At 44.2% G+C, this 12,799-nt stretch overlaps 1 protein-coding gene across 1 annotated transcript in view; it reads right to left on the bottom strand.

Annotated features, from left to right (window-relative positions):
* The window catches only part of CUBN (cubilin), a 165,201-nt gene that overhangs the window by 99,474 nt on the left and 52,928 nt on the right, over positions 1-12,799 (bottom strand). The window contains exon 28 of the mRNA XM_066629121.1: positions 1,383-1,542. Within this exon, the coding sequence (XP_066485218.1) occupies positions 1,383-1,542 (160 nt within the window). The remainder of the gene's footprint in view (positions 1-1,382; positions 1,543-12,799) is intronic.

Below are 12,799 nucleotides of genomic sequence, written 5' to 3'. Positions count from 1 at the left end.
ACAATGCATATCAAGCCATACAACTAAGCAACCCAAGCCAGGGCCCCAGGAGCGGATTTCAGCTGCCTCACTGTGCTGTCAGAAACTGAATAGTGTGAACTGATTAGGCAGACAAGGCCACTGTGGCTATTTAATTATTTTTCCAGGCCCTTATTCTTTCTGAAGTGATGTGCAATGCACCAGGTTTTAATCTCCTTGCTTGCAATGTTGTTGTTAAATAGGTCACACAACAAAGCCACATTTGCAAGCCATTTTTTCCAAGATGCAAAAAAAGGCAAACGCTATTTATCTTAACATGGTTATCTACACATTGAGTTAGTGAGCAGCAAACATGTTTGCTTCATCAATCAGTGTGTGTGTGTGGCATGAACTTTGTGCTCATATGGACACAGCCAAAAGTGTGCGGTGCCAGGTAAAATAAGGGCACAATCCTGCCCTTCACTTGGGCCAGTGCAAGTCCCTTGCGCTGGCCCAGGAGGGTCGCAAACATGACATAAGGCACGTTTGTGCCTCCTCAGGAGTTGGCTAGGCCGACGCACAGAGGCACACCAGCTTGTGGAGGCTGGAACAAGTCTCCGCGCCAACAGAGGCACCAAGCCTTGCTTCGGAATTGGATAAGGAACAGAGTAGTATTACTATGGCAGGAAGAATTAGACATTCAGGACTTTCTTTACAAAAGTGCTAATAGTACTGACGCGGATATTTCTATTTCAGATAGGGAAGATATGAGACCGCTAGAGATTGAGGGCCCAATCCTATCCAATTTTCCAGTGCCGGTGCAGTTGTGCCAATGGGGCACACACTGCATCCTGTGGTGGGGAGGCAGTCATAGAGGCATCCTCCAGGTATGGGAATATTGTTCCCTTACTGTAGGGCTCCATTATGGCTGCACTAGTGCTGGAACGTTGGACAGGATTGGGCCCTCAAACAGGGAAAATGCTTCTTAAATTTTATTATTTTATAGTTGTCTTCCACCCAATCTGAAGGAAACAGGTAGGATTCACCCTGTCTTCTATTGCTCTTAAATATATATAGGAGGAACCCAACTAGTAACCCAACCTCACGCTACAACCATGTGAGATTAGTTAAGGTGAAGAATGTGCGATTGTCCAATGCCACAGAAGATATTTTATTACCATAGTTTGCAACCATGGTTTTGAGAGATTTGTCAAATCTCAGCTTCTTACTAACACACACACTACAATCCTAAACATGTCTACTCAGAAGTAAATCTCATTATGATGTGGGGTTTACTCCCAGGAAAGTATGTCTAGGATTGCAGCCATAATTCAAGCTTTATGAGATTGCTCTATTGTGGCACAAAACCATACAGAAAGTACACTTGTATTAACAACAAATGAGGGACATTCTAGGTGACTTACCATTCATTAGCCAGAGCATCTGGAATCCAGTAGATTCATCTACTCCATCAGAGAAAAACACCACATGAAGACTGGAACCACTAGTACCTCCAGATGGCAGCTCAGTGTTACCACAGAAAGTGCCTATCAGGGTGGACTGGGCATTCGGCCCATCATAAAGCTGAAATGAAGCAGAAGGAAATGTAATGGAAAGACAGCATTAACTACTAGACATTGACACTTTTGACTGAGACATTTAAAGGGAGCAATGATTTTCTGCTTGGTCTCTCTCAGGAATTATATCAGAGTCACATCGTACATGCATTTAACATACATGGATTCAACTATACACACTTGGCAAAATGAACAAACAAGATAAAAACAACAATTTAAATAGTGTGGCTGATTCTGCATGCCATTCCACTATGCCCTAGAATGAGCATGAGATGTGCATCTGCTGTAGCCTCAGTCAGGCTCTGTTCTCCTGTGCCTTTCATCATGTCTAAAGATAGTACTGTATAGACTAGGGGTGCCCAAACCCTGGCCCTGGGGCCAATTGCAGCCCTAGAGGACTCCCAATGTGGCCCTCAGGGAGAACCCAGTCTCCAATGGGACTCTGGCCCTCCGGAAACTTGCTGGAGCCCACACTGGCCCGACACAACTGCTCTCAGCGTGAGGGCGACTGTTTGAACTCTCACGTGAGCTGTGGGATGAGGGCTCCCTCCAGTGCTTGCTGTTTCACATCTGAGATGCAGCAGCAGTGAAGGAAAAACCAGCCTTGCTTTGTTCAAGGCCTTCAGCTATTGCAAGACCTTCATTCATTCATATAAGTTCCACCTCTGGTATATTAATTTATGTAAATCTATTCAAATTTTAAATGTAAATTACTTATTTCCCCCCCCGCCCCCGACACAGTGTCAGAGATATGATGTGGCCCTCCTTCTCAAAACTTTGGACACCACTGAAATAGACTACAGTGATTTTGACCATACCCATTTTTTGTTTTGCGTACTGACTGAACGTAACTGCTGTGTAAGATGTGACTCTACAAATGCGTAAGATGTGACTCTACAAACTCACATTCTACAAAAGTGTTACACTGAACACAGTTGATTTTAACAACACACTAATCTAGTATACATCTAGTTCAGTATTCTGCATATGAAAGATGGCCATGCAAGTGCCTTTGAGAAGCTCACAAGTATGGCATAATGGTGATATCCACTGTTATGTATGTAAGTTATGCAGGATCAAAATCCTGCATAACTGATTGGCCCAGACTTATAGTTGGCCAATTAGGTGATGGATCGAAATCCTACCGTCCGATTGGCCCCCTAGTTAATGTTTCAACTGCACCAATCATGGGGAGTCTGGGCGGAGCTAAAGGGTATAAAAGCCAGGGGTGTTTGCCTTCTGTTTCATTGCCAGGTTCTGTTCTGAAGATGGAATAAACGTATTGAGCTGTTATCTCTATGCCTTCCTTTATTCCAGGGGTGCCCAAACCCCGGCCCTGGGGCCACTTGCGGCCCTCGAGGCCTCTCAATGCGGCCCTCAGGGAGCCCCCAGTCTACAATGAGCCTCTGGCCCTCCGGAGATTTGTTTGAGCCCACACTGGCCCGACACAACTGCTCTCAGCTTGAGGGAGACTGTTTGACCTCTCACGTGAGCTGTGGAATGAGGGCTCCTTCCACTGCTTGCTGTTTCACGTCTGTGATGCAACAGTGGCAGCAAAGGAAAGGCTGGCCTTACTATGTGCAAGGCCTTTTATAGGCCTTGAGCTATTGCAAGACCTTCATTCATTCATATAAGTTCATCTTTAATATATTCATTTATGTAATGTAAATTTATTCAAATTTTAAATATAAATTAATTCTTTCCCCCCCCCCGGCCCCCGACACAGTGTCTGAGATACGATGTGGCCCTCCTGCCAAAAACTTTGGACACCCCTGCTTTATTCGCATGGACCCACTATATAACATCCACCCCCTGTTTATGCCCAGTCCTTAGCAGTCTCTGAACACAGAGGCTTCCCTTTCGGCTTTTGTAGCTTTTTGCCACCAACTGACTGTATGCTCCATACATGTATCTTATCTGCTGTATAGTCAGCTGTGCTGGTGGTTATCATGATAGACAACAGGAATGAGTTCATTATGTCAGTTAAGCATTTGGCAAAGAAGTACTTTTGGAAGTCTTCCATTTGAGAACCATAAGGATTGCCGTGCTGGGTCAGACCAAGGGCCCATCTCACTCAGAATTCTGTCTGCAAGAGTCCTGTGTCTCTGGGAAACTCGCAACACAAACACATCATTCCATTGCTGTACAGCACAGTCTCTCCTGCATACAGGAGTGCTGCTATTATAAATACAGGGGGGAAATAAACTTTGACAACTAGTTTGATAACAAATGAAGCAGTTCAGTACATCCAACCTAGTGATGGGGGGGAGGGGGGCAAAGGACATAGATCTACTGTGTGGGATGTGAGCTCCCCATTAAATGCATGTTGCATATTTTGTGCTCCCCACCCATCAAAATATACAATATTTTTATCTGGTGCATTCACAACTCTCCAAATTCTATTTTATGCATACACTTTTGTATTGTTAAATACTGGTAGAATATAGTTCTAGATTAGTTAATATTTGTACTTGAGTTTTGGAGAAAACTTCACTAACTGTTGTAAATTTGCCCCTAGTGTGGTACTCATCTGATTATCTGAATCATGCAGAACATTTCTTTCTGTCTTGCAAACACTTGGCATGGAAATCATAAGTGAACATCTCCATCACCAAGATACTGGCATGTTCCTTTTGCAAATTTCAACAGATGCCTCTCCTGCTTTGTGCCTGTCAGTTTAGAATAGTGGTAAGCCAAGACAGACACATGCAAAGCTTTTCTCCCCACTGTTAAATATGCTTTCTCTCCACTCCTTTTTTTCTGATGTTTGCATCCCTTTCTAAAAGATTACAATGGTGATCTCAAAGGGCAGACATTTGTGGAAGGAGGGGCAGGTGGCTCCTTGGCTGAGGCAAGCCTGCTTAGTCTGTTCATTTTTGCCTTGTTCCAGTAGTATGAGCTGTCACCTGCCAGAACACCATGAGTGACTGTGGCAGGGCTGGGCTTCTGGGTGTCTCACTTGGTAATGATGACATTGCTTGGCAGTGAGGTATCGTGAGAGCAATACAGCCTGCAATGCAGCCAGCATGGCCTTCACTGATGGAGATGGCAGGGTCCGGATGGGACCAACAAAAGGGAAGCAAGCAGGTACAGAAGGCATGAGTGGAGTGTTGATGAAGAGGACAAAAACAAAACAGATGTGGAGAACAAGATGAAAGGATAAAGAGGGAGGCAGGGAGTGAGTCAACAAGGGTGGTCAAGTTGGGCAGGAGAAGCACAGCAGGGGTTATGAGAGGGAATGGCGCAAGAAGAAGGAATGGGGCAAAGAAAGGAAGAAAGCAGTGGTGGAAATGGGAGAGAAACAACAGAGACAGAAGGGCAAAGGAGTGCAAGAAGTGAGGGGAAGGTGGAGATGGCTGGAGGGGGAGGACAATCAAGTGGTGAACACTGGAAAGAGGAGAAGAGACACGGGTAATCCAAGTGGGCTCAGCCAATGCAGAGCCTGTCCCAGCCCCCAGTTGGCTTACAATCCCACAAGGCCAGAGGCATCCCTTAGATGGGAGGGACATCCAACCCTGGGCTCCCAGCCCCAGGTGGCGATCAGTGTGGGTCAAGGCCAAGAGAACCACGACCTGAGATCCAGACCATCAGACAAACCGCCTCTACTTCACTTTGAGGCATCTATGTATTAGTCAACTCAATCATAAATCCTTCCCTGAAGCACCTGTCTGTGTGCCATTGTCCTATAAGTCTTCCCATGCCACTGTGACGTAAACTTCCTCCTGGAAGGGGGCAGTGGGTACACCCACTAGAGCCCACAAGCAGGATGGAAATGTGTATTCAGATTTATCTTCAAAAGTGCGTCCCACCGTTTGCACCACTCCACCTGCCCTGTGTGAATGAAAATGGCACACGTGCTGCATAACCAGGGGTTATGCTTTATTTTCCTGCCTCTTACCAACTACTGTTAAGCATTATTTTATCTTGATAGCAGAGATTAGTGAGTGTTTGGAGTTTCTTAGTTGGCATTTTTTCCCCCTGGATTACTGTTGTAAGCAACCTTGAACTCTCGCCTACAGAAAAGCAGGGTACGAATCCAAATCGTAATAAATGAATAAATTGATCACTGTGGGTAGATATTAAACAGTTGCCAAGACAACAAACATTCTCAGTCATAGTATCAAAACTACTCATTTTGTTTTCGGGGGAAAGCCCTCCTGCATGATTCTTTCCTAAACTTGATTTTGTCAAGTGGGAGGTTTTTTGCTATTTTTTTTTTCTTTTTTACTCAGCAGACTGCAAGTAACTTCACATTTCTGGCCATTTTTTTTTTCACATACACAAATAATGGTTGCCATAGAAACCACTCCATGTGGTACTGCTCACAGATTGGTTCTCAGAAAAGAAATTATTCACAGGAAATTCAAAGCAGTGCAACAGCTGGAAGTGTTCGAAAGCAAGGCTACAGCTAAAGTTACAGGCATTTGGAAAGCTGTCTGACTCTTATAAAGAAAAGAGCAGCTGTGTGTTTCCTTCAAGAATTTTGAACATCTCGGGCGGTTAGAGGAGCACAGCCTTAGAAGATCCCGGCCAAGAATGAACAACCAAGTTTAGATCTAATGGAATGTTATTCATATAAAAATCCATGCAATTTTTACATCTTTCTTGGTTCACTGGTGAGCCTCTGATTGATTTATGTTGTACAACATGAAGTAGGATAAATAATTATCCTTCTTGTGAAAGCAAGTAATTTTTAATAATAATAATAAATTGATATAATAATAAACTGCAAAATAGGAACGGCAAAAAGCAGCTCTCCTTGGAACTACGAGGAGTTGGAACTCGTACACACATTTCAGGCAAATATCTCTAAAAATTCTAGGTCCTTCCTTGGGAAGGACTTGATATTTCAAAAACATTAGCCAGCATCAGGTTGGCTTGACCAACAACAGCACAACAATGTTGTTTAAAATTTATCTATAAAGTGTCAGGTTCTCTATATCAGCCCTACCCACAGACTGGAACTGCCCTGAAGAAAGGGAAAGTAAATATTAGTTTATCTTCCCTTTTTCCTAAGGGCCTTTCAGGCTGGTGCAAATGGTTTTAGCACCTTGAAGGCAAAATCCAAATGACTCTGGTAAAATAGAATCATATGTTGCATAATTGACCATCTAATGCCCTTTCCAGCCATTCTAAATCATTTGCCTGAGTCAGCTACTTCTTGGGGAGACAAGAGCAGGAGACATGGGTAGAAGGGGGGAATTCAGCAGGTCACAGATCATAGCGCTACAGAAGTTTCACACCTGCTGAAATTCCTTCACCTCCAAGACTATTAATGGTACTGGAGTCCTTCCCTTCTTTGCATCTGGTCCCCTTCTATTAGGTTCAATGAACCTCAGACCTTTACAATTATTTTGCCCCTAATTTAGTTGCCTTCCCCTTGGGGGCTGGGGGATAAGAATAGGCCCTCGGTTTGGCTGTACTTGTCGTAAGAGGCAACTAAACAGCCACCAGGTAGATGGGACTCGTCAGCCTGGGAAGGCAGCTCATCTGAGAGAAGGAAAACTCTGTTCCCAAACCTCCACTGCCTTGTGGCTACATCCAGTTATGAAAAAGGCTTCAGGAGTCAACCTCGAGGCAAAATCCGGAGCCGGAGTCCCTGAGGCAGTTAATGGCTGAACACAGTCACGTTTTGGCAACTCCTGAGACGCCGCTGGAACCAACTGTATTGGCCTCTGCCTTTCCATTGGACCATTTCAGTGACGTGGAGAGGGGGGATTTGCTGCATGGGTAGCAGCCTATCCTCCATATCTATTTACCCAGGCTTCGTGCACTGGAGAGGACACTCTGTTCCAGAACCACCATTCAGAGCGCGATACCATAGTCTTCCGAGACTGAAGGATGCCAACAATTTAGTTGCCTAGTTCAGATGTTACAAGGCAGAGCTAGATCCCAGTTTGAGAGGGCCCTCTCTTTCTTTAGTAGGCACTCCTTTCCTTATCTTAGTGGTGGTTGTGACTGTGTGGGCTTCTATATTTTTCCTGTGCTGCTGCCATACCTGCCACCAATGTTCCCTCTAATTTTTTTTCTGTACTGAATAGAGCCCAGTAATTTCAGTGCAAATGGGGCAGAGCCCAGTGCAACAGTTGTCTGTCTACAGCTGAAGGGGTACAGCTGAAACCAAAACATGAAAGGGGAAAAGCCTCACCCATGTTGTTCTTGCAATTTCTTGAAAACAAAAAACACAACCAGGATGCTTTTTTCAGGTTGGTTAGCAACCCTATTTCCATAACACATATCACATTAGTGGGAATTTTGCATGGGATAATTCAGACCTATAGTAATGTTCCATAAAAAAGTACAGCAATAGAAGACTACTCAAAGAGAGGAAGCTCATTTTCTGCTTAAAAGTAGAAAGAGACAGAGGTCCACATATTCACTGTAAAAGGTAGACTGTTTATGCGAAATAGAGTCTTTTCTTCTTGCTTGCTGTAGAAACTAGTTTACAGCTTTTACAAAGTCTGTGTGCTGATCATGCCTGGGTGGAATGGGATCACAGTGGCAAGCCCATTCCCTGACTTATGCATGTTCATTGGACTGTCAGTCTTGGGCAGTATCAGAAGTCAGAAAGGTCAGGACTGGCCAAGACCTTATACACCCGAGAGCCCAGCCAGTTTGGCCAAAACCAGTGACAATCCTCTCTGACTTGCTACCACAGCTGCCACCCACCCTAACTCTATCCCAACACCAGGAACAACATTCAGATTATAATAGCAGGGCTCTGACTCTGCCACTTCTGGTTCTCACTGCTCAGTTGAGACTGCGTGTGCGCACTTCCCCAGCCCGCAGATCAAGCCTGCAACAGCCTTGTATGTGAACGAAAGAGAGGGGGCAGCAGCTGGCTGGCTGATTGATTGACTGGCAGTTGGGTAGGGCATGAGCACGAGGAGGAAGAAGGAAAGGAAGAGACCAGGGAGGCACACAGGCTGCACAAGGGTAGTGGCTGACTGGTTAGCTGTAGCAGAGAGTACAACAAAGAATGGAGGGGGTGGAGTTTAGCGGTCGCCTGTGCATTCATGTTAATGGCAGAGAGGGATTCTGCAGAGTCTGATCTGAGGAGTTAGTGAGCCTGTGTTTGATGAAATACTTTTTTTCCATTCAGTACTTCTGAATGTTCAAAGAGTTTCATAAGCATTACTTTCACAGGCATAATCCCTGCAACTGGGGCCATTGGCAACCTCCAGGGAGAAGTAAGCTGGGATAGTGGGGAAAGAGGAGAGAAGCCAAGGGAAAAGGGAAGGAGAAGCAAACAGGGAGGGCACACATGCATTGTGGGCCCTTGTGTATGTGTGTATGTTTTGCAACTGCATGAAAGGACCCAGATCCAGCCTGTGCCTCAGTGTTGGCTGCAACCCGATCTGATGCCAGATCCTGCCATCAGTACAAACTCTCTATGGGTGCAATCCAAACACACTGTAGATTCACCATCCACCAAAAGTACAGTCAGTGACTGCATGAGGCACATCAAGTTTACGTGGGTCTAGGGACTTGTTTTAACAGTCCCATGAATGTGTGTGTGTCATGGCAAGCTTTGCTAGATCCTGCATTTTTAAATACACTTAAAACATCCATATGCCTGCCTTTCCAGCAGTATTCCTGCTGCTGCTGCTTTCCTCCCCCAAAGCTGAGTTAAAACTGATAATGAAAAGCACTGACATGATGACAGACAACAAAATCGAGACATCATCCAAAAAAATTTCCCTTTAAATGACTCAGAAGTTTCGACTGAAAAGGAACTCCCCAGTTTGCTTTGAAATCCACTTTAAGTGAAATGCATTGACAACCTAGGGATGTGCAGTTGCCCCCTTTCCCCTCCCACCCTCCACTCAGCCAACACATTTTGCTAGCCTCATTGAAACTTCTTTGGCTTCCTCTGAGATTCTTCAGTTATTTGCCTTGAAGAAGAGTCACCAAACTCGCTTGAAGTTTTGTCCTAAGCATGATTTCAGTGGCAGCTTCAGTTGTAAGTGTTCTGGCTACATTTGATGGGTGCTATGCTTCCAAGTGAGGTCCCCGAGCTTTCTGAACTTGCTCCAGATGGCAACATGGATTAACTCTTGGGATTAACTAAAAAAAACACTATACTTCAGCTCCTTTCTCCTTTCGATAGACAATTCCCAGTTCAGGGAAAAACTTGAGCAGAGGAATTCAATGGGATGGCTTGCTGCCTAACAGGAACTTTCATATAGAAGGGCTTCCCCAAGTGGAGAAACATGATATCATAGATAAAGAGGACACCATTCATTCAAAAGCACAGTGCACAAGAGCCATCACCTCCATCTTCTGGTTGTTAAAACAGTTGCAGTACAGTAGACCAATTGCTTTGGTACTCCAAAATAGGTGGGCTGAAGGTTGCATCTTGAACCACCTGAAGGTTTGTTGCACTAGCACCCTGACCCTATAGACTGGTGCAACTATAACAATGTAAAATTATCATTTGCTGACCTCACTATCCAGCATAAAGCACATGGCACAAGACTGCTCAATTGCAAACTGGGTGCTAACTTAAAATATATGGGCTTTAGCAATGTAAGTAGCCTTGTGACTGCTCAAAGTGTAGAAATACTACTTGTGTCTTTCCAGTGTCCAGTCCTGCCATTTCCCTGCATGCCAATATTCAGACTGGAATCCTCCTGGTCTGTGCACTGGGGTCTGTTGTGATAAGCTAATCAGGGTTACCAAGTGGAGAAAGAGAGGACACTTCCTCTCCTAGATCCCAACGTGTTTTCACTTCCTTTAAGCAGCCCATTGTTTCTTTGTCCTTATAAATAGTTTCAGGTCTGGAAAACAGAGTATGATCTTATTTCAGAGCTTATGCCAGCTACTTCACAAGGATTTCTACCACCTGGCTTAGCTGTTCCTGCACCATCTCCCTGTCTATGTATCCTTTCCCAGTCTGTGAAAGGATGCAGTCTTTTCCAGATACATTTTTTGGTTGAGGTTTGGGTTGCAGCTGCTTCTGTCTCTGTGCAATATGCATCTACCCTGAGTCCCAATCTGGAGCTGGTAGCGATCCTGTTGGGATTGATATTTCAGCTTCTGCATATTCGGCTGCTTGTCATCCAGCACTGACAATATGTCAGCAGGCCTGTTTCACTGCATCTAAAGGTGGTAGCCCATTCTACTGGTATAGGTAGATTACCCCTTATCCAGACATTCAAAATCCAGACTGTTCCAAAATCCAGACATTTTTGTCCAAGTTTAAAAAAAACCCAAAAAACTTTCTGTAGTGTGAACATTAGAAGGTCTTGGGCTCATTCCCATGTACAGCGCAGGCACAGGCTGCAAGTTCTGTTCTCTACTCTGTGGTATATACCTGTACAGAAAGTGCTGAAAACTCTCACAGAGACCAGCAGGTATGGGTAAAAATGAAAAGAGTAAGGGTAAGAATTTCTCATTATATTAATGCAGTTAAACTGAAGTCCAGACAAATCCGAAATCCAGTCACCTTCCCGTCTTAAGCAGTCCAGATAAGGGATATTTAGCCCGTATTATGGTAACCTCTGCTACCATGTGTGCCCTTGATCTCTTTCCAAATCCAGAGCAACCTGTTGTGTTGCACTCACGGAAACATTAGGAGCAGGTGGTTTCTCTGCTTCAAGTATGACTCTCCATGGTGCATAAATGAGCATTACTGGCACAGTGACTGATACATTTGCTATTTTCTAATTGATGCACTGTTGTCCATCTTATACTCTGACAGTAAAGGGGATTAGACACAGAAGTTTCACGACGCAGGACGTGCACATGTTTGTTCTCAAATAAGAGAGCACTTCTGCACAACCAGCAAGAACCTGTGCTGGGAACTTTTCTAGGGCCTTCGATGATCCGTAATGGAAACCAGCAACAACATCTTTGTTTAGGAGGTACCCTTGGAACAACTTAAAAGTCACATACAGTTTTGGAGCGGTAGATGAAACACTTTTCACATAGACTATGACTGAATGGCAACAAGCCACTGATATTATTCCTTCCCGCTGAGATATGAAGTGTGTTTTAAAACAAAATATGAGGAGAAAAACTAGACAGCCAAAGCGAATGGACTGCTTATTATTCATCCATGCCTTTACCCATCCAAGGATGAAAGCATCACCTAAAAATGCAGTTTCCTTTTGAAACTATGAGATGGCTATCTGTGGTATTTCCTGCAACAAGACTCCAACTGGGCACAGAGTTTTGCCAGCCCAAAAGGCAGAAACATTTGACTTTGATTTGTATTGAGTTCAGTGCTTGCTAGCAGATCAGTATCAGCTCTGTTATCTTTTAAAGATTGGCCGAATTTAACAGTTCTGTTTTGCTACCCACTGTGAAAGAAGTCTGTGAGTCAATGTTAAGGAATGTCAGTTGAACATGTTTCATAAATATTCCTAAAAAGACCTTAAAAATGAAAATCTTCCTGTAAGTATAGCTGGCTGAAGGCTCCTGCAGGAAAAGACCAGAGGTGAGAAAGACTGGAGTAACAGTGGACCCAATTTCTCTGCAGGAGCATTCAAGGATTTAGAGCCCAATCCTATGCATCTCTACTCAGAAGTAAGTCTCATTATAATCAATGGGACTTACTCTCAGATAAGTGTGGATAGGATTGCAGCCTTAGTGACACGTTTGGAGACATTGCATGCTGCAATGTCTTTGGTCTTATAAACACTGAGCCTCTTATGGCTAAGGCTCACGGGACATAAAGGGTCCCATTTGTAAAAAACAAAAATGAGCGCAACTGAATTAGATATGCCAATATTTCACAGTTGTTCAGTTGTGTGTAGTTGCTTTCCTGAGGCACAAAAGAAGTCACATTGCTCTGAGCTGACAGGGTGTGGCAACTGCTGAGGGAAATATACAACTAAAAATAACGATTACTCATTCATTGTGGGCTTCGCATGTCTATGACTAAGTCATCCTATGGTGGGCATCTTGAAGCATTTGGCGCAGCTAGTCATCTGAGGTTTATTATAATTAGAAGCCATCTTTTTCTTGCGCCATTTACGTTACTACTGTGGTTTGAGTTCTGCTTTCGGGTGGCATGAAATCAAACTCCTTAATCATTTAAAGATCAGAAGCCTACTTCTAGGGGAAGGATGGCCTCAGGAATTTCCAAAGTCAAGCTCTAAATCAATTGACTATCTCAGAGTTTTATTCTTCTGTCGCAGAAAATCTGCACAGAGTGAAAGCAGGAGTGTAGTGGCAGTTTGCCTTGGTAGAGGCAGCATGCAGTCAGTTCCTGTGATTCATCTCTGCCATTTTCTGAATAATTCTCAAGGGCAGCCTGG

Source organism: Tiliqua scincoides, chromosome 5 (genome assembly GCF_035046505.1).
Source record: "Tiliqua scincoides isolate rTilSci1 chromosome 5, rTilSci1.hap2, whole genome shotgun sequence".
Classification (NCBI taxonomy): domain Eukaryota; kingdom Metazoa; phylum Chordata; class Lepidosauria; order Squamata; family Scincidae; genus Tiliqua; species Tiliqua scincoides.
The sequence above is the reverse complement of the archived record's forward strand: the minus strand, read 5'-3'. Positions and strand labels throughout refer to the sequence as shown.